At 44.2% G+C, this 20,783-nt stretch overlaps 6 protein-coding genes across 6 annotated transcripts; 4 read left to right on the forward strand and 2 right to left on the reverse strand.

Moving 5' to 3' along the window:
- Positions 1-266: 266 nt before the first annotated feature.
- LOC6593230 (protein transport protein Sec61 subunit gamma) lies at positions 267-723 on the forward strand. Its single transcript, XM_026986580.1, has 2 exons — positions 267-372; positions 436-723. Exons 1-2 carry the CDS (start codon positions 323-325, stop codon positions 701-703), a joined length of 318 nt encoding a protein of 105 aa, XP_026842381.1. The 5' UTR covers positions 267-322; the 3' UTR covers positions 704-723.
- An 8,057-nt stretch (positions 724-8,780) lies between these two features.
- LOC6593229 (general odorant-binding protein 57a) lies at positions 8,781-9,213 on the reverse strand. Its single transcript, XM_002018314.2, has 2 exons — positions 9,157-9,213; positions 8,781-8,969 (listed from the first exon to the last, which is right to left on the reverse strand). The coding sequence occupies exons 1-2, from the start codon at positions 9,211-9,213 to the stop codon at positions 8,781-8,783; spliced, it is 246 nt and encodes an 81-aa protein (XP_002018350.2).
- Positions 9,214-9,267: 54 nt separating this feature from the next.
- Positions 9,268-9,817, reverse strand: LOC6593228 (general odorant-binding protein 57c). The gene is made up of 2 exons (XM_002018313.2): positions 9,764-9,817; positions 9,268-9,705 (listed from the first exon to the last, which is right to left on the reverse strand). The coding sequence occupies exons 1-2, from the start codon at positions 9,812-9,814 to the stop codon at positions 9,310-9,312; spliced, it is 447 nt and encodes a 148-aa protein (XP_002018349.1). The 5' UTR covers positions 9,815-9,817; the 3' UTR covers positions 9,268-9,309.
- A 4,732-nt stretch (positions 9,818-14,549) lies between these two features.
- On the forward strand, positions 14,550-15,369 carry LOC6593227. Its single transcript, XM_002018312.2, has 2 exons — positions 14,550-14,617; positions 14,679-15,369. The coding sequence occupies exons 1-2, from the start codon at positions 14,570-14,572 to the stop codon at positions 15,189-15,191; spliced, it is 561 nt and encodes a 186-aa protein (XP_002018348.2). The 5' UTR covers positions 14,550-14,569; the 3' UTR covers positions 15,192-15,369.
- Positions 15,370-16,034: 665 nt separating this feature from the next.
- Positions 16,035-16,845, forward strand: LOC6593226. The gene is made up of 2 exons (XM_026986026.1): positions 16,035-16,077; positions 16,158-16,845. Exon 2 carries the CDS (start codon positions 16,233-16,235, stop codon positions 16,665-16,667), a length of 435 nt encoding a protein of 144 aa, XP_026841827.1. The 5' UTR covers positions 16,035-16,077; positions 16,158-16,232; the 3' UTR covers positions 16,668-16,845.
- A 693-nt stretch (positions 16,846-17,538) lies between these two features.
- On the forward strand, positions 17,539-18,427 carry LOC6593225. The gene is made up of 2 exons (XM_002018310.2): positions 17,539-17,600; positions 17,681-18,427. The coding sequence occupies exons 1-2, from the start codon at positions 17,553-17,555 to the stop codon at positions 18,206-18,208; spliced, it is 576 nt and encodes a 191-aa protein (XP_002018346.2). The 5' UTR covers positions 17,539-17,552; the 3' UTR covers positions 18,209-18,427.
- The last annotated feature ends 2,356 nt before the right edge of the window (positions 18,428-20,783 follow it).

A 20,783-nucleotide genomic window follows, 5' to 3' on the forward strand; every position in this document is an offset into this window, starting at 1 on the left:
AAATGCTTGTACTCGTAGTTTGTGGCAAACAGTTTGCATAAACTTTGATTATGTGTGTAAGCCCCGAGGCACAGTTCCCTCTCCACCTGTGCCACAAACGCATGTGGCAAGAAAATATTAGTGAGAGAACTTTGGATCAGAGAAGGCAATGGCTTTCTCCCTATCACCCAATCATAGCCTCATTTCCATTTATACGTATTCCCATTTCACACAAAAATCACACGATAAAAAGCACACACAACATTTTTGATTTCCCGACAACTAAATTGCTTTTGCTTAGATTCCTCCTCCGTTCAACAGATTCCTCGATCATTCCTCCAAAATGTATCGTCTGCCGCACCATCGTCGTCAACGGCAGAAGCCGAATAATGGGTGGGTGCCACACATCCCATTAAAGAGTCCAAAGAATCTTCGATCCCAGCCTCATACCCGCAGATTCCTGGGCAAAATGTGTAAGGATTTCCAGCGAATGTCGTGGGGCCCCAACGGTCGTCCCATGTTTGATTTTATGGTGCTGTCGACAGTGCCATTTATTACGGATGGGTTGCGTTTCTTCAAGCGATGCCACAAGCCCGATCGCCGGGAGTTTAAGCGCACTGCCGTGGCCGTAGGAGTGGGCATCCTTCTCATGGGTTTGGTGGGATATATCGTGAAGCTGCTGCAGATACCCCTGATCCTGAGCTCCTATCAAAATGAGAAATAAAGTTTCAGTCTACCCCGAGATTCCTGTGCCTGGTTTCTGGCGCTGCGCCAAAAGCCAAGCTGCTTTTTCGGTTGACCCCTGACTCCCGCCTCCGGGGGGGAGAGTGTTGACAGGCGAGCATTTCTCTTGGAAAAACACATGCGACGCTGCCAAAAAGTTTCCTTTCCATTCCTCGAAATCGAATCAGAGTCATCGAAGAGGCGTCAGGTCGGGTTGGGGGCACTGCCAGATAAGCAGCAGCGTCGTGTGGCAACCTCTACGAGAGTGTCGTAGGTTGTGTCGAAGGTTGCCAGACGGCCAAAAGCATTGCCAGCTTAAAGTCAAACTGTCAGAGAGTGTCGTTTCTCCCCCACCAAAGTTCTGGCAGGGCACTCAAAGTTTTCCTTTCCCCAAGTGACAGCATTAAAGTTTTTGCCTCTCAAAAAAATTAGCTGGCGAAGCTTTTGTTTGCGGCTCCTATCATTTCAGTAGCAGTTGCAGCAGTAGCCAGGACCTTGACATACGAGTAGTCGCATTTGGCGTGTGGTTTGTGGGGGGATGTTGCATGTGTCTCCATTTGCTGCTGTTATGTTTTATTGATGAGTCTCTCAAACCAAAATTGATGATACCCCGTCCTTGCATACATATTGCTGCCGCTGTCAAATGGCGCAAATTTATTCAAAGCTTTTGTCGGTTGTTGCGTCCGGTTAAAGCGGCATGCCATGCAACAGGCAACAGCGCAGCAGAGGAATGCAACTTGGTGGAGGGGACTGTGTATCCTGTGTCCAAGCACCTGTGCCACAAACAAAAGAGATAAGAGGGTGGGAGGGGGGCGGGGGGGTCACGACTTGAAGGTTATGAAGTCTTCGCGTAAAAGGACTGGAACGGAACGCAGACACAAAGCCAGAGATAGAGAAAAAATAGAGATAATGCAGTCAAAGGGAAATCCTAGAGGCAACATAAGACTCTCTGTACAGATGGAGCTGTCACTGTCGCCCCCTCCCCCACAAAGTCCTGGGAATTCAGTTACTTAGCCTGGACTCCACCTAAGAACACAGACAACGCACACACACCAAACGAACCAAAAAGGACCGAAAGGAGTGTCTCCTTAGCACTAGAAATTGTGTACAGCTGCAAGGAATTCCCCAGAAAATTTATTATGATGTCCTTTTTGGAAAACAGAGAGTCCTTGGATCGTTTTATTCAGCTTGTGTTTAAAGGAAACGTTTATCATTTACGGACTAAAGAAATTTATATGGAGGTACTGTTTTCAAGTGGAAAAACATCGATTGCTGGAGTTATTTATCGAAATATAAGTCGAGGGCGCGACCTACACTCAGTTTTTTTTGTACTAAAAGTATTTCGTCCACCAACTGCACTTGCTGGGTATCCTTTATTCGGGCCAGCTTTCCTGTCGTGTTCTTGTTTCTTCTACTTCTCCTTTTGCTGCATTTTAATTAAAAGAGAAGTGCGGCCATTAATTTGCAACTACAAATTACACTCAATAAAACATGGGTCTGCCACTGCCGCTGGTACTGCCTGCCTGCCTGCCACACACTGATTCTTCGGCAATGCACCGAAAGGGACAGGGACAGAGAAAGAGTGTGTGACAGAGCGAGAGAGAGAGAGAGAGAGTGTGGCAATCAATTTGCACTTTGACTACAATTACTGATTTTCGACACTTGAAAGGATTTTATAAATTGCCATTTGGCCCCCGTAAAACCCCCAATGAAAAAAGAGACTGCTGTTCCAGTGCCTGGTGTTGCTGCTGCTTTGCTTTGACTTTGGCAATTTGTTTTGGCCTTTTGCTTTTGCTCTGTTCTGGCCACAGTCCTCCCGTACACTCCTCATGCATGTGTGAGCCTTTTTCCAGGCTTATGCTCCTTTTTCCTTCTGCGACTACTGCTTTCCTGTACAACTTTAATTAAGTCACTTCTGTGCGACTTCTGTGGCCAAATGGAAGTCATGGCTCTGTGAATGGGTTAAGGGTTAAGAGATAGGGAACAACACGGGAGTGGGACTGCAGAAAGGAGTTGAAAACTTAAGTGATATTTGCTGGAAGGGAAGTGCCAATTAAGTTTCGCCTGAATGGAAGGCCTAATGACCTGATGACAAAAGAATATCACTTCAACCGTATACGAAAAACAAGTCAAAAGAATTGTGTGTCTAAAATATGGAAATATATATTTCCATGGATGGAAAACGATAATGTGTGATTTATTTCTGCAGAGGAGCTTGGGGAGAAACGATAATTACTTTTCCCAGCGAAAAGAGAGAAATTTCAAAGAAATGACAGCCACACCGCAGAAAGAGTTATAGCAGATCATAGCAATGTCCATTCCGTTGACTTTCATCTGCTGCTCGTTCCCCCTTTCTCCCCGATTCCATCTCTCTATCTCCGCAGCAATTTCCATGCAAAACTCAGTAGCCATAAGGCGGAAAACATTTTTACACATATGACTGACGACTGACGCTGATTGCGTTTGTCACGTCTGCGAAATACGAGTACTAGTACGCAAAAAACGGGGGCAATGTGTCGGCTAAGCGAAGCAGAAAGGTGCCCCAGCAAATAGGCCATGGAAAGCGGCGTGGCGGGGTGCGGGGTAAGCCAGAGAAACGTGGAGAGGGCAGAGATGGAAACCGAAAAAGCCGAGGCCGCCGCTCCACGAATTTGTTGTTGTTGTGGGTTGGCTTTATGGTTCCCCTCTTTAAACGTCGCATCTCTGCCTCTCCCTATCGCTCTCTCTCCCTCTCTCTGTGTACGCTGTGTGCTACCCTGTATTTGCAGATCAAAGAAACACTTATGGAATGAATATCAGAACAGATTTCCAACTTCCGAGGAAAGCATTTCTTGAACGAAAATTACCAGCACTTTACTCTCATTTCGGAAGTGCTTCTCTTGGATATTTCGATCCAAGGGTATTTCCTAGTCGATAGATGTGTCTGTTTTGTGTGTTTCTTTTTTTTCTGCATCTACGCCAAAACTAGGCAACAGACGACATCAGCAGCGGAACTGCAGTAAAATCGTCATCGATGAACTCGGCGCTCTCTTTACGCACACACACACACACACACACGCGCAGACATGTCCATCCAGCATTGCGTATACGTAACGTGGTGCATATGGGGTGTCCCAGAAATCCGTTCAATTCTTTTGGGGTGTGTGCGTCTACAGATTGTCGCAGTTGCGACATATTTTGCATAATTTAGCGATTGAATTTAATGCTCAAAGGCGAGAAGCAGAGTTCGAGCTGCTCCATGCTTCATGTCCCCCGTGCCACATCAGTCTACGCCTGCCGATACATACATACATACATGCGGCTGTGGCCCCATCCATTTTGTTTTTCATTTATTAATTAAATAATTTTTGTTGCATTTGCATCCTGGCTGGATAATGATGTTGCTACTGCTGCCGCCGATAATAATCATTGCTGCACATAGGACACATACACGACACTGGAAACCAGACATGCGACAATAATTGCATGCAACATAATTAAAGCCATTAAAGCACTTAAGCTACCGGAAAACACACGACATGGCCATATGGCTGGACCCCACAGGAGCAGGAGAAAGACAGTGGATCACGACAGGAGGAGAGGCAGAGGAAGAGGGAGAGGGAGAGGCAGCAGTCATGTTTGCATATTGCATAATTATGATGAAACACACATTTAAATGCATTTAATGGCAGGGAAAAGCTGGTCGAAACGGATCGAAAGGCCCTGGACCCCGGAAGCGGCCGAGATCGTGGTTTGAGCCCTGGTTTTTGGGGTCAACCCTGGATGGGCAGGTAGCCTATGGTACTCCCTTCCTTTACCTCTCGTTCCCTGTACCAACCAACCGAAAAATGCTTTTAACGTTTATTGGTTTTTGTATTAAATATTCTACTGGTGGAAATATTTATAGAAACAGATTGCCGTCCCATCAAAGGGCATATTTAAGTCAAAAATGAAATCACGGGTACAGATTGGAAGAATAAAAGGAGATCTATTAAATGCACATCTCTTTAAGTGCTCCACTCTTATTAAATTCCTTCTTAAACTACATTTTCAGACCCAAACAGCAAACGATAAATGGAAAACAGAAACCAAATCGAAATCTGTGTCCAAATTCGTACAAGAAAATGCAATATTTGTTTGTCAATTACAAATTTCGGACAGGACTGAAACTCAATTGATTTTCGGAAATCTTTCACTTTCGATTTAGGATAATACCTCAAGATTCGATATTTGGCAAAAAAAACGAAATTCCTTGAGGAAAATGTCTGGCAAAAATCGAGAGGAAAATTCGAATGCAAAATTTCAGCACTGCCACTGGATGATATTTTCCTTATTTGCCAATCGGCAAGGGGCAAACGGAGGGGCGAGAATCAATTGACAGATGAGTGCTAGAAATGGGCTGTGGGATGTCCGATGTAGGATTTTTGTTTACTAAAATTTTGCACTGTACAAATTATGCATGCAATTTAAGCGACATGATTTATGGCCAAAAGATTTTTCAAATATTTATGAAAACACGTCCGCCTCTCTAACTCTCTCTCTCTTTCTCTTTGTGGGATTATATGTATCCGTAAATATCTGTAGTATTTAGTTATTTGTGGTTTATTTTTTGTGCTGGGGGAAAGGGGAGAAAATTTAATTAAATCTCGTCTCTCTCTGTGGCTGCATTTAAATTGTATTTTCCATTTACACTTTGTGACCATTTTTACGCGTCAACTTTTCCTTTTCCTTCTTGTTTCTTCTTCTGTTTCATGTTTCATGTGGCTTCCATAAATGTTGCATGAGGCGCACTTCCCGTTTCCTGTTTCGCTTTTGAAATTCTAGAGATGGGCAAAAACTGCGGCAAGGAAGCCAAGAAAAAGATTTTTGGTACAGCTCTGGCAGGAAGCTCAAAAGTTTTGTGAAGGAAGCGCAGGCCCTAGGGAGGTTGGAGGGGGCCTTGATTTCATTTTGGGTCAATTGTCCAGTCCAGAACGGTGCTCCTTGAGTAATTGACACATTTTCAGGAGCTGTCCTTCACCCACACCTGATGCTGCTTTTTATCTTTTCCAGAGCGTGAATGGAATGGAATGTGGAATGTGCATGGAGTGTGGCATGCCAACACTCGGGTTAAATATTTATTAAGCTTATTATTGGTCACACACACACCTTCTGCGGAAAGCCCAAAGATAAGCAGGAAAAAATCCGAAGAAGCGAATGAAGAAGCTGAGATGCACTCCATGATCTATCAAAAACAAAATACACCAAAAAAGGAAGGTTCTGAGGAATCAAGGAGATATGGCCACATCTTGGAAATAGAGTACAGATGTATATTTTAATCGTTACCCTTCCACTGATCAACTTTAAGGTACCCTCTAGAAGAGTACCGCTATCCATGAATGAGGGGAAAAGGCACACAATTATAATTATTTATTTTTGCGACAGTGTTTCCATTGTCTCCTCTGGTGTTTTCTCTCCTTTGCACTTCTTTGTGGCACTCAGTCACACAGTCCCTCCCCTGTCCACCCCGCTGTTGTTGCGCACTCTGCAAACGAAAGCGAAACGAAACTGTCGCGGGAGCTGGCCATAAATCATTTATGCAACAGACACACAGGGATACGCATGGTGCAGGGTATACAAAGTGGCATAAATCAACTTACATTCGTCCCCATACCTTCTAGAGCGGTGGGGTGGTGAGACGTGCCTGCAGTCATATGCAGAACTTGCAACAAGAGAGTTTTTTGCGGAGATGCTGCAGGAAAAACTGGAAAGAAGACGGGAAAAAACTTACGCGTTTCGCTTTGGCGCCTTGTCTTTGCTTTTCCCCATTGCCACGCCCTCTCTGAAAACTTACCCGTGAATTTTCCACCCTTTGACGTTCCTCTTGCCCCTGGTGCCACGTTCTTTGAATGCATGTCAGTGCCCTGTGTGTTTGTGTTTCTGCGTGCCTTTTGATAAGCGTGCTTTTGGATCCAAGGAAGGAGAGAGGCGAGACCCGTGGAGAGGTCGTCGAAGCAACAGCCAGAGCATAAGCTCAAGCTGAAACGCTTTTCGGCAGGACGAAGGGTGGCGAGCGGGGCCCTCAGTGGGAAAAAGTTGAGCTTCTTCTTTTCCCAGTTCACCCCGTTTCGAGGCACTTTATTGGTAGTTGCTGCCAAAGTATGCAGCATAGTGTAAGTTTTCTCCCTGAATTTAATTTCTGACATGTGTGTGTGTGGGACCTGAGAGAGCGGCTGGGAGAGGAAGTAGTGCCGCGTGATTAGATTTTCACATGAGGGAGAAGACAGACAGAGGGAGGTGTACTTGCAGGAGCAGCTGCTTTTGTTTGGCGGCAGCGAAAAATATGAAGCGAAAACTTTTGATCGGAAAATATGTACATAAAATAAAAGAAAATTGCTTATAGATATACCAAAATCTACAACTTGTGTACATGTGGGGTATTCGAGAGAGTACCAAGGGTGTATTTTTTGTCGAGGGATATCTGGTATCGGTTATCCATATCTATATGAATAACCAAAGATACTAGAGTTACCAAACATTTTCTATAATATACCATTAAATACTACGATGTCCAGAATTGGTAGTAGTAATTGCAGTTTCTATATAAATCGAGAAAAATCTAAGCGACTTGTTTTCTATACCCGATAATTAAAAAAAGTCTTGGACTTTCACACAGAAAGTCTACCATAGACTTTCATGACTTCGTAGCCATGGACCGCCTCTTACTAATTTTCTGTAAATATCTCACGAGGTGTCTATTAAAATACGTGTGCACTCTGGCGGAGGGGAGCTATACTGACTGAGTATCGGGTATAAATTTTCCTATATCTACGATAACGTATCTAAATTGTAAAAGCAAGGTACGTATGATTTTCATATATATTCTTTCCACTACTTTCCCTTAACTTTCCTTCTGCCCTACAGCTGTCGTATATTTTTCCCATTTTTTCAAGACATTTTCTCATTGGCCTGAAGGCTGCTCTCTTTTTTGGGATGCCAGCAAACGATTTGCACGTATGTTTTCCGAACATCCGTCGATTTACAAAAATTATAATTGCAGCCCCAGTCCACAGTCACAGGCCCAGAGCGTTCCTCATTCAGTCAAACGCGGGGTGCAGGGGGATCTCAATGTGGGGTTCATGCCACGTTTACAATGCACTTCCGCCCCATTGTTGTTTTGCATGTTGACATGGCAGAGGAGCCAGAGGCAGAGCCAGCGCCAGCGCCAGGATTCAGAAACAGGAGTCAGACATATTACTCATACGCCCTGCTGCCGCTACTGCGGAGGAGGCGGTGGAAGCGCGGAATCGTTGCTGCGTGTTGACAATCATGGTCTCCTTTTTTTTTCGTCTGCCTGCCCCACTAATGTGCCACGCCTTTCGGGAAGTGTGCTCGTGTGTGCGTGTGTGGCAAGCGGAAAAAGTTGAACTGACAATCGAAAAAAGGATAGGAAGGGGTGGGAGAGGCAAGCGTCAGAGCCAGTCAAGTGTGTGGCTCGTCTTTTCTTTCCACACCTCCCGTGTAACAACAATAGCAGCTGCAGCGGCTGCAACAATACAACATGACAACTTCCGCTGCATTCTGCCGCCTGCTGCGGGCACAAAAGAAAAAGCGGCGCAACAGAAAGAGAACTACAGAAACACAGAAAGAAACAAACAAACAAACACTCAATGCCTGAGAGAGTGAGGAAAAGCGCGTGGAAAACTGTAACGGAATCGCATTGTGTAAGGAAATATGTTTTTTCCTGCTACCGAAAGGGATCGGGAGATGCAGGGGTGGCCTCATAGCAAACCTGAATCCCAAGTCCTGCATCCAACGATCGATTAAGAGGTGTATCTATGTATAGACAAAAATCTCGTAGATATATATATCTAATATATAGTATAGTAAATAGAGTATATACCCACACCGCGGATGCCCCTCCCCAGCATTGTGTGAAGGGGGCTGGAAATGTAATTAGTTTGATGACCGATTCGATTCGATTTGATTTGATTCAAACGCGCACTGTAATTCCATTTAGTTATGCAAATTAGATGCCCGACAAATCCCCACGCTTATTAATTACAGCCCTCTTTTTCTGAACTCTCATGAGTGGTGGCTATATCGTTGTCGTCTCCATCCTACACATATTCCACATGCTCCTCTTCCTCGTCATAATCAATGATGAGATGATCTGCCTTGTGGGCACACATCACCAAATGAAAGGCATAGGCACAGGGTTCTGTTTCAGGCGACGCTGTAAACCCCACCTCCATGCAGCGGCTGATCGAAATCGCTGTCTCTCCTGTTGCACACCGAATTGCACTCCACTCGTGTTTCATTCAGCAGATTCTTCAGATTGCCCAAGCTCTCGAACGCCTAGTATTCCTCGTAGGTGAGGCTGTTGAGCATCAGACATTACCCAAAGTCCTGCAGTCCCACATCGAAGAAGTTAAAGGGATGGCGGCATTAGGCAAAAACTGTTGCTCATGCTCCCCATTTACTATATTTACCCACCTGAGCAAGGCATATAATTAGAGCCAAGATCAATGCGAGCAGTCTGCTGGGGAACATGGCTAAAATATAACTGATTCGTAGGCTCCCCGATGAGAGAAAAACACTTTCCGATTCCAAAGAGTTGCGCAAAACCAGTTATATTTTTCTGTTGCATTATTCATTCAAATCGTTGTCTTTTTCCTGCTCTTCATCTACCTCATCACTTGCCTCCAGGTAATCCGATAAGCAGAGGAACATACTGAAGGCATATTCGCAGTTATCGGGGTCATCATCGTGCGCTCTTTTGCAGTTTTCGAGCGCTTGACGATGCTCATCCGTGAGGGGCTCAAGCTCATCGATTTTGGCTACATCCACACGACCGCGGCTGTCCAGAAGGTTGGCTCTCGCAACCAGACAGTGGGCAAAGCACTTGTATTTCCTATCCAGATTCTCCAGATCCTCCTCGGAGCTGCTGACGTTCATCTGTGCCTGTAACTCCTCTAGGGTGATGTGACTGAAGTATAGGCATTCGTTCATCAAATCGGATTCATCTAGCGTGGTGGGCAGACTCTATTGTAGATTGTTTTAGTTGAATGTACAGATGCGTATTCTATAGAGAGAGTCCTACCTCTGTGAGGGCTACCACTAGAAGTGATATAGCGATAGAAACATGCAACATTTCCAATATTTAGAATGAATATGGACAGCGTAGCGGAGTAACTGTTGGGTTAAACCAGATCTCAGCTATATATACACCCCATTGATTATCGGTTCAATCAGATCGGACTAATTGGCTTTGAGAGGAAACTGTTAGCGGGGAGAACAGTAGGAGTAGTCGTTAAACAACCTGAATCTCTCGTGCATTTAATTGGTATTAATTAATAAATATAACAAACTCTGACTGCTCCGATGAATAACTCATATTTTCCCTTGAAATTCTGCACCATTTTAAAGCGTTTCTAGGGGAGAAAACTTTCATACATTTTTTACATTTTATACGCAGTGGAAATTCGCATAAAAATGTTCTGTCAACAGGAGAGTACGAGTATTTTCTAAAAAACTCTTGCTGGTGCTGCAAACCGAAAATGAAGCGACAACTGCAGAACGAAGGGCGACAAATTGGGGCTGAAAGAAAAGGGCACGTGATGGTGAGGGGCATGCAATGGTGGCATGCAGTTTCAAACCAAGCGAAAACTTTAGACAACAAATGAAAATTCCAAGGAACCCTCACATTCGCAGTGAGGTTTTCGGTTTTTGTGGCAGGGAACTCTCTGTCTCTCTGCCACTTCGTTTATTTACGGCCTTGGGCATTCGTTTTTTTCCACATTCTCGTATGCTTTGGTGTATATTTTGGGCCCTGGCCAAAAGGCAAATATGTGTACTATGGAAAATTGCAACATTTTTATGGTCATCACAGGAGGTGCTAAACTGTGTCCTGTTTTGCATTCCCCTTCTGTGATATTTATCAGCGTTGCGCTGCATAATTGCATTTTCAATGGACTCCATATAAGCCATCAATTTTTCGTAGAAATGTAGGCTGGAAAATGTGCCATGCTTATTAGGATTCCTTAATCGGTCCTCTGTTTCAGGACTCTGTTTTTTCAGTGCAGGATTCCTTTGCAGGATTCCTGCGCAGCTCAAAATTAAGCCAATATTTCATCTTATTTAATATCTTTGGATGATATTATAATAAATATAAATTTCGTTGGGTGAAAAGTTCCCTTGTGTAAAAGAATGGACGGGTCTAAAGGGAGCATCAGCATCCCTACTAAGAATGCTGCTTCTGGCGCTGTTGCATGCCACACCTTTACGGAAAAGTTTTCTGCAAAGCAAAAAAACGATGGAACAGAAAAAGTTGGCGCTGCTTTTTTGTATACTAAAAATAAATAGTCCGACGACTTTTCAATATGCGTGTCACGTATTTTGCATGCACTTTGATGGCATGGCCACGCCCCCACACAAACGCGTAAACAAGGCATGAGTGGCACACGCCGCATCCACAGGAGGAATGTCCCCTGCGATTCCGAAATATGCGTGTAACCTGAAAAGCACATAGACAGACGGATAGAGAGAGAGAGAGAGAGAGAGAGAGAGAGAGAGAGAGAAAGACAGAGAGAGTGAGGTACTTAATGGTGCATCTACAGAGCCCTGCAGCGTCTGAAACAATGGATAATGCAACAAATTAATTGCCGAAATTTCAAAGGGTTGGCAAGGAGAGAAAAAAGTGGAAGTACCTCCTTCAGGTTACAGCAGCAGCAGGTCCATTTTGGGTACAAAAGGACACACTAAAGCAGTTTACATTTATCAATTAGTATGAAATGGAGACCAAGGCAGAAGGCAATGGCAGGACTCCCTTCTGCTGGAGACCAAGCCATCTGCCAAGAGTTCATTGCAATAACAGCTAGGAAGGGTCGCAGGCACCGCCCTGCCCACTTTGGACCCACTGAAGTGTGAACTGGTGAAAAATAAACAGAGAGTTGCCAGATATCAGGAAACGCCATGTCCTTGGAGATGAAGCTGCATCCTTGGAAAGAAAGTCAAACCCTACTCTGTCGTTACTCCTGCTTGTCTTCCCCCCCCTCCTACTCGTTGCTTTTCCCGTCGGTAATTACAAAATTTTTAATTAAATGTTAAGTGTGGAATGGGACGAGGGTCTTCCCTTTAAGCACTCATAACTGTAAATGTGCACGGAGCAAAGCTTTAAGTTCCACTCTAGGACGATGATGATGACTTGACTCTTCTGTCTTCTGTCCACCCGCCTTTCCACTCTCCTCTAGCATGCCCCGGATGGACGAAACTATCTTACAGAACCATGGACTATCATCAAACGGAACGGACTCTCTCTCTCTCTCTCTGTTTATTTTTCCAACTTTCCGTGTGATTTTCACGCCTCGCTGCCATTCGGTGACAATTGTTTTCACTGCCAAAAATAATGCACCCACACGGTGTCCATTGATTTGTTGGGTCCACAGCGACTGTTCAGAAAACAAGAAACCTCCCAACTAGGGGAAAAAATAAAAATTAGAAATGCTTCTAGAGGAAACCGTTCGGACGTCTTTTTGCGTTTCGAATCGGTTCTGAGTTCACATTTCAATCGATTTTTAGCACAAATTTCAGGTTTTGCAATTTTCAGATCTACTACAGTTTCTGCTGAAAAAAACTTCGATATCTTTCAATAAGGAATAAAGAGAGAGTATCCCACTGCTCGCATTTATGTATGTTTGGTATCTCTGGCATTCGACACACACCTTTTAGGCTTCGCTTTGGCTTTGTCGAATGCTGAAGAGAGCTTAAAGTTTGAGCTTAGTGCCGTTAGCCGGTGCCTCTCGAGTGTGCGGAATAGTTTTGTATGGAAAGAGGAGGATATTGCAGGGGTGTAAAAAAGGGAGGCATTACGTTAACTGAAAATAAACCGAGTGTTAAAAGTGGACTTACAACACACTGGCCATCCCAAACCATCCCTTTCCATCCATTTTTATTGCCGAGCGAACGAACGGAAGGACGGTCGAGTGAGGTCCGTGAGGCGTAAATAATCGCATTAGTTGCGAAATTAAAAATTACTAAATAAAAATAGAATAGATAAATCCGCCCACGAATGGGTGGATTCCCCCTCTGTTTGGGCATCCTTATTTAAAACGATTTACTGCTAATTGAATCGCCAGTGCAAAACGGAAAAGACACGAAAGGACAGAAAAGTAAAAGGTGCTGTCTGGTGACTGGTAGAGAATTTAGTAAAGCCAATGCATAAAATCTAATGTCCTGGAAGTTTGGGGCTGCGCTGCCTAAAATTTGCTAAAGAGGTCAAAGGTGACCCTTGGACTGGCACAACGTGGAAAAGTATCGCAATTTATGTCCCGCCATATACATATCTGTTTACATACGACTATATCTATAAATATTTCATCTATACTCTGTGGCACGCTGGGCATGATGACCTCAATAGCTGCCACATCGAATGAAAAACGGGACGACGACGACTCTTCCGACTGGCGCCTGTCCTTCTCTTTTGTGGTATGTCACGTCTTGGTGCAAATTTAAATCAAATCTCGTGGCAGCAGCAGCAGCAGCAGCAATAAAGAGAGAAAGCAATGGAGAAAGGGAGAAAGAGAGTCAGAAATCAGTTTTCTTTTGTATGGCGTTTGAAAGGTTTCAAATGATTTCAATTGTTGAGTTGCATTGACAATTCCAAAAAGCCGAAAGGATGAAGAGGTAGAGCTCAATCGCCTTATAGATGCTTATTCTCTATTTATCCCTTTCTTTCTTGTTCTCTCTTTCTGTTTCTTTGCATTCTTCAGTATCTGCATCTTTCTCTTTCTCTTGTATATAGTATCGCCTCTGAGCTACATAGTCCGAAGTTCGTGTAAAATGATATGCATTCTTAGCCTTTGAGTGGAGTCCATGGCTTCTCCTTTGACCCCAGTCTGGCGTGTGGCAGGTGCAAGACCTCCACATTGTGTATTCAACTCCAAGAACTTAACCCTTCCCCCAGACAAACGATACATGACTGCGACTGCGACTGAGTGTCGTGTGGCAGAATAACAACACTCATTACTTGAGTGCTGGCTGCAACTGCAACGTACTGTTTGCAGCCTTTTTGTGGCAATTTTCGAGTGCGCTTTCTGCAGTTTTTAACTTGCAACAACAAGAGTCAAGCGCTGCCTTTTTCTTCTTTGCAGCAGGTGCATGTTTGTGCCTCGTTTTGTGTGTGTGTCTTGTGCTGAAAAGTGCCACACCAAGCGTCATTGATGGTAACGTTGATGTTGCTGCTGCTGTTGCTTGTGTCGTCAAGCTGCCACTTGTCACATGGCAACAGTTTAGTTTTCCACTCACCCACACACACACACACTTGAGGAGGGCAAGTGGCGCCTCAAGTTGCACTCTCACATACGGCAAAACGGAAATCAACGCAGTGCGCCCTCGTCGCCGGGCCAAATGAATGGAGACGAAAGAAAGCGCTCGTCGAGACACAAAAGGGGTGGGGAACTGAGGGACGAAACCGCCCACACCCTCCCCCCACTAGCCCACCCACCAGATTATCAGATGAGGGATACGAGGGAAGGCTTTAAGTGTGGAATTTATGCGGCATTCTGGGGAATGTGAATCTTTGGGAGAAAGAAACCAGAAAGCTCTGATATTGAAAAGGACGCCACAGAAATATCTTTGTTTTACTCAAATATCTTGGAGATAAGATCTTTTTTCGTGCACCACTTTTATGCTATGTTTGCTAACAAGAGTTTAATTAAATTAATGCAAAACGCGTTGCATTAAACGATAATCTGAAGTTTGAAATTCTTGTCGAAATCATATCAAATAATCAAATATTTATATATTTAACAGAAATTCGTATTAGTAACACACAAAAGAAAAAAAAAAAAATCCATAAAGGAGTATAAGCAAAATTAAAATAGTAACGTTTTTGAGACATTGATAAACGATGCAGCATACACTCATACACTGCCTGTTGCTGGCTCTACTCGCAGTGGTAAGTTGTTCAGATCTTCCTATTGTAAGCGACTGATTTATCCGGTATACCATGGACACAGTTACTGCTGTCGACTAGAGCATATGCCCGATTTTTGCCCCCCCCAGTGGCGATCCGGCTACCAGCCATTATTGCAGGCAAGAGCGAGATGTCCATACTGCCACCCAGACCAACAGCAGCCGCTGTGCGGTCAACCAGAGTCAACTCCCTTGTCAAAACCAGCTCCCCTGAGATCCAAAAAGAGTCAAAGAAAATTGTGGCACGAGAAGCAACGGAAGGAGCTCCCGCTCTGAAGAACATTCGACGTGATAAGCGAGAACTGCTTGTGGATACCCCGTACGACTTTCACACGACGCACTTGTTCTGTGACTTCGACATGCGGGGCAGGCACCGCCTCATCCCCTATATGCCGAACCACTGCATTTGGGTCTGGAACAACAAGTACGTCCACGAGGGATTCTACCGCCTCTACAAGATGTACCAGCTTGAGGCCTTCTCTTTTGGCCAGTACGCTTTGCGATTGTTCCAGATAGAATATGAAAATTACCAACCAGACCTGCCAAAGGGAGCTTGAATCTGTGGGAGAAAGAAACCAGAAAGCGCTGATATTGAAAAGGACGCCACAGAAATATCTTGGTTTTACACAAATATCTTGGAGATAAGATCTTTTTTCGATAATCTGAAGTTTGAAATTCTAGTCGAAATCATATCAAATTTGAACTAAAATCAAAGAAACCGCCCAAGAAAAATCAGCCGTATAGTCTCATACCAGCGCACAGGAGAAATTGTCTACATGTACTTATTCGTGGTTGACGGGGTTTCTTTTCGGGCTCTGGTTCTTGGTTCTTCCCTCAGTGTACTGGGTACTGGGTATATTGCTTAGCCTCGCGTTTTTCGATCGCAAATCTTGTTGCCTTATAGTACAGTCCCTACGCCTTTGATGCAATAGAGTATCGCACAAACCCGTGATGCCCCTAGGTATTCATACATATTTCCAAGAACTAGAAAACTTGTTGCCATTTCGATATGTGTCCGGTTTTCACATTCGGCACTCCGTTCCGCTGAAGCCTATGGCTATATGGAACTGTCAATTACTCTAGCAGGTATAAGAACACATACGCTCAAAAGAAATCTACGTAGTTCGATGAGGCCGAAATAAAGAACTCCTGGAGACACGCTCGGGATGGACAAATAAGCAACGAAACCCGCCCCAACACCCTTGATTATCAAATGAGGAGAGCGAGCGAAGGCGTTTTTTGTTTAGCAAAAAAATAATTGCCATTGAAATTTTTCTCAGATACAAAAATTCATTACTTCACAGGAATTACTTTTAGAGTCACTCACAAAAATTATTCAATAATTATTCAAATTATATAAGTGAATTTGATAGGTTTCTAGTACATTAATAAACAATGCAAGATACACCCGCACTTTGCCTTTTGTCGGCTCTACTCGCAGTGGTAAGTTATTCAGGTCTCCATGTAAATATACATATAACCTCTGATAAGCGACTGATTTATCCGGTATACCATTCACCCAGTCACTGCTGTCATCTAGAGCATATGCCCGCCGTTTGTCGTCCCCAGATGCGCTCCCATTCCCAGGAGAGCAGGATATGATTATTCCCCAAAGCGCCATAGCCATACCCACCCCCACAGCTAAAGCGACAGCATCCACTGTGGGGTCAGTCAGGGTGAACTCCACCAGCTCCAGAGAGATCCAAAAAGATTCCACAAATCTTTTTGCACGAGCAGCAACAGAAGGAGGCTCCGCTGTGAAGCACATTCGTCGAGCGAAACGAGAATTTTTTGTGGATACCCCGTTCGACTTTCACACGATGCATTTGTTCTGCGACATCGACATGCTGGGGAGGCACCGCCTCATCTGGTTCTTCCCGAATCACTGCATTTGGGTCTGGAACAACAAGTACGCACACGAGGGATTCTATCGACTCTACAAGATGTACCAGCTGGAGGCCTTCTTCTTTGGCCAGTGGAATGTGCGGCTCTTCCAGTACGAGCTTGAGAAGGCAACTTTTTACGCTAACTAGGATCGGACTATAGAGTAGAGTCTCCTCTGCCGCTACCGCTACTGTCGCCGCTGCTGCCGGTTGTGCCATGATAATGAGAATCCGATGAGATTTATCCGTACTAGATGCCAGCCATCGGAATGTAATAGACTCTTTTATATATCAGTGTTTATTGAATATTAAATCGAAGAAAAAATTATGTCATTCACACACGCACACCCACAGATCGGGAGGAGCAGGAGGCGGGCCAAATTAATGCGGACGAAAGAAAGAACTCGACGAGACACGAAAGGGATGGCAAAATGAGTGCCAAACCCCCCCCATACCACCACAGAATATCAGATGGGAAGTGCGAAGTAAAGCTTCAAGTGTGGGACCTATAAGGCGTTATAGGTAATTCTCATTAAAAATAGTGAATTATGAAAATCGGAGAAACAAGCCAGACAGCGCTGATATCGAAAGGGACGCCACATCTTCGTTTCAGACGAGTATCTTGAAGAAACGATTTTTTTTTAGCACGTGCGACAAAAAAAAAGCACAAGTGGAGAAAAACGTATCCGATATAGTCTCAGAATAACAGTTACGTATGCATGCATTCAAAATGCCACCCGCAGTAACAATGTATCCATTCCGTGGCACTAGCGATAATAATAGAATACAAAATTGTACCTCATGCCTCATTGTTAGATCAGCTTCGATTTTACAATTCAGTTAGAATTTACAACTCAACTCTCAAATGTCTACACTTTCCTTTTAAGGAAGGAATGACCTTAGAAGTTGTTGTTAAATTCGAATGTTCATTGCTTTAATAGGAATTCGCTTTAGAATCACATACAAAAATTCTTGAACGAATAGTAGCAAAATTATATAAGTGAATTAGATAAGTTTCTGATACATTGATAAACGATGCAGATTACACTCGTACATGGCCTTTTGTCGGCTCTACTCGCAGTGGTAAGTTATTCAGATCTCCATGTAAATATACATATAACCTCTGATAAGCGACTGATTTATCCGGTATACCATTCACCCAGTCACTGCTGTCAACTAGAGCATATGCCCGACGTTTGCCCCCCCCAGAGGTGCTCTCATTCAAAGGCGAGCAGGAGATGGTAATTCCCCAAAGTGCCATAGCCATAGCCGCCCCTACAGCCATAGCTACAGCAACAGCGACAGCAGCCGAAACCGATGTTGAGTATACCAGGGCCAACTCGACCAGCTCCAGAGAGATCAAAAAAGAGTCAACGAATCTTGTGGCACGAGAAGCAACGGAAGGAGCTCCCGCTGTGAAGCACATTCGTCGAGCGAAACGAGAATTTTTTGTGGATACCCCGTTCGACTTTCACACGACGCACTTGTTCTGCGACATCGACGTGCGGGGCAGACACCACATCATCTGGTTCTACCCGAATCACTGCATTTGGGTCTGGAACAACAAGTACGTCCACGAGGGATTCTACCGCCTCTACAAGATGTACCAGCTGGAGGCCTTCTTCTTTGGCCAGTGGAATGTGCGCCTCTTCCAGTACGAGTTCGAGAAGCCCAGTTTTTTCGAATACTAGGATTGGATTACGTAGTGCCTTTTGCCGCTGCAACTGCGACCTCCGCGATTGCTCCTGTTGCTTGTGTCGTCAAGCTGACACTTGTATCAAGGCAACTGTTTCGAGTACCGTTGTGATTAAGTCGAGAAACGAGGTTTTTTTTTGGTGCTATTTTAATTGTAGTAACTGTTTTTGATTAATATGTGGATTGTGACATGATTAAACATGTTTCGCACTCTATCCTAAAGATCTTAGATTTAACATAGATATATCAGCTATTTGGATGTCGTGTTGAAATCATATTAAAGTCTTTATTTAAATTGTAAAGCCCTTTAATATTAAGTGGGAAAAAGACGCCCAAGTCGGAATTGCAATTGCTCATACAAGACCGCGTTGGTGAGACTATGGGCTAAACAGCCAGAAAGCTAAATTTGATTAAATAGTGTAACAATCAATCATTTCTGCTGCACCGATGCTCCCAGCTCAACTGGAAAGCCAAGCTGACGCACATATTTCTCTTGATCTCACTGCATGCTTTTCCCCATAAGGATATCTCTGTTTTTGCTGTTAGTCCGTTAGCAAATGTGGCCACTAAAAGGAATTCGTTTCAGAAATACACACAAAAATGCTTAAACGAATAGAAGCAAAATGATATAGTTGAAATATATGTGTTTTTATACGCTCGTACATTGCCTGTGTCCGACGCTACTCTACTCCCCCTTTGGATATATAGCCTCTGATATTCGGATAAGAAGTATCCGGTATTGGTGGTATTATCCATTGAAACATTCACTGCTGCCGATTAGATCACATGGCATACGTTTTCCCCCCACCAGAGGCGTTCCCTTTCCCTGGCTATCAGAAAAACACAGTAACAGCAACCACTGTGGGATCAACCAGGGCAGCTCCACAGGGATCCAAACAGAGTCAACGAATCGTTGCACGAGCAGCAACAGGAGCTGCGGCTGTGAAGCACATTCGCCGAACGAAGCGAGAACTGCTTGTGGATACCCCGTTCGACGTTCCAAGACGCACTTGTTTTGCGTCCTCGACAGGCGGGGCTGCTGCGATTGTGTAGGTGTGTCTAAGATGTGACCCATTGGCCTCCTCATTGGCGTCTCTGTAAGACACAATTGTTGTAAAATAGAACATAGATGTATAGAAGAATTTAAATTATTATTTAATTTGGAAAGAGTACGCCGGCCTTCTGGCTGTAGCTTCTTGTTGAAAAAAAGTAATTTGGTCAGAGTACTACATACCTTGCGATAATGTATACCTTTAATGTATAAATAATGTAGTCAACTCCGTTGCATGTACTCCACCTCAGAGCTTTGTCCACTCTCTGCCCCACACGGATGCCCGGACAACAGCTGGTACGCCTGCTGGTGATGCAGCATGACTGTAAAATTGTATACGTAATTTAGGAAAATATTAGAAAATCCCCAGGAAAAATAATCAACAAATAGCCAAGAACAATTTGTCTACTCTTTTGACTGGTAAACATATATTTATACTACATATATGGGAATTTTATGAGTATTATTCTTTTTGCTGCTGGGGTAGGCCTTTGGGTCGGGCTTTATGTTCTTTTTTTTCTTTATTTGTCGTCCACAGTTTGACAGATAGGTAACATGCACAGTGCAGCCTTAAAAAGCGTAATAACCTTTCCATCTTTACCCTAAAAAGCATTTTAATGGACTGATTAATAGGAGAAGATTCAAGCTGCATGGGTATTCAATGGTCGACAGAGAACATCTTTAAGGCGAAAGAGGCCTGCTCTGTCAGTGATAGTAATCGTGTAGCTTGCCCATCTGAAGCCTCTCAACTGGCACTCCTACCTCTCTCTCTCTCCCTGCCACAATATTTGTGCACAAGTGTGCAGTGTTGCATAAGCTGTAAGAATAACCTGCCGTCCTCTAGCCCATATGCATTGGCAGCCCATATACTTGCCACAGGACAGGCAGACAGACACAGCCACTGCCACTCCTCTGGCATTGGGAAATATTTAGTTTCGATACGCTGCCTTTGGGCCAAACTCATTTAGATGTAAATTTTCGGAGCCAAGACGCTACCGGCTGCCGGCTGGTAGAGGAAGACAGGAGGGGAAGTGCATAAAATTTAATAACTACTAGCAAGTATTTATCCTTTGTGCTAGTCAATGGGCAAACGATTGGGAAAAGGGGCTGTGCACTTTGTGGCAGGGATAAACTGAGCGGATTAAGCACCAAGGGAAATGCTCTACATGTTGTACGACCACAAGTCCTTATCCCAAGTCCTTTGTCTTTGTCGCCGAAAGTGTGAAAAGAATTTTAAATGTGTGTGCAATCACTCAAAAGATGTCCGCTTCCACCCCCCCCCACACAATGCACCTTTTTGAGCTGCCACAGATTTATGTGGTGCCCCCGAAAAGAGGGGGTTGAGATAGTTGACCGGGCCAGCCGGACCAGACAACCACTTTGACATCCATCCAGCCTCGTTCCCCGTTCTGCCGTTATTTTTCCGAGCAGCTTTTCAAGCTAATACTCTCGATCCGTTGGCACCTCTCGCTCCCTCTCTCTCTCTTTCTGCCACCTGCTTCCTGATTTCTGCTGCTGCT

The sequence above is a fragment of the Drosophila persimilis genome, unplaced genomic scaffold (assembly GCF_003286085.1).
Source record: "Drosophila persimilis strain 14011-0111.01,24,50 unplaced genomic scaffold, DperRS2 tig00000002-arrow-pilon, whole genome shotgun sequence".
In the NCBI taxonomy this organism is placed as follows: domain Eukaryota; kingdom Metazoa; phylum Arthropoda; class Insecta; order Diptera; family Drosophilidae; genus Drosophila; species Drosophila persimilis.

Coding starts and splice junctions, on each gene's coding strand:
- LOC6593230 (XM_026986580.1), top strand. CDS start 323: ATGTATCGTCTGCCGCACCATCGTCGTCAACGGCAGAAGCCGAATAAT. Junction 373..435: donor CGGCAGAAGCCGAATAATGG/GTGGGTGCCACA, acceptor TCATACCCGCAG/ATTCCTGGGCAAAATGTGTA.
- LOC6593229 (XM_002018314.2), bottom strand. CDS start 9,213: ATGTTCCCCAGCAGACTGCTCGCATTGATCTTGGCTCTAATTATATGC. Junction 8,970..9,156: donor TAATTATATGCCTTGCTCAG/GTGGGTAAATAT, acceptor ATGAAACACGAG/TGGAGTGCAATTCGGTGTGC.
- LOC6593228 (XM_002018313.2), bottom strand. CDS start 9,814: ATGTTGCATGTTTCTATCGCTATATCACTTCTAGTGGTAGCCCTCACA. Junction 9,706..9,763: donor TAGTGGTAGCCCTCACAGAG/GTAGGACTCTCT, acceptor AATCTACAATAG/AGTCTGCCCACCACGCTAGA.
- LOC6593227 (XM_002018312.2), top strand. CDS start 14,570: ATGCAGCATACACTCATACACTGCCTGTTGCTGGCTCTACTCGCAGTG. Junction 14,618..14,678: donor TGCTGGCTCTACTCGCAGTG/GTAAGTTGTTCA, acceptor CCATGGACACAG/TTACTGCTGTCGACTAGAGC.
- LOC6593226 (XM_026986026.1), top strand. CDS start 16,233: ATGATTATTCCCCAAAGCGCCATAGCCATACCCACCCCCACAGCTAAA.
- LOC6593225 (XM_002018310.2), top strand. CDS start 17,553: ATGCAGATTACACTCGTACATGGCCTTTTGTCGGCTCTACTCGCAGTG. Junction 17,601..17,680: donor TGTCGGCTCTACTCGCAGTG/GTAAGTTATTCA, acceptor CCATTCACCCAG/TCACTGCTGTCAACTAGAGC.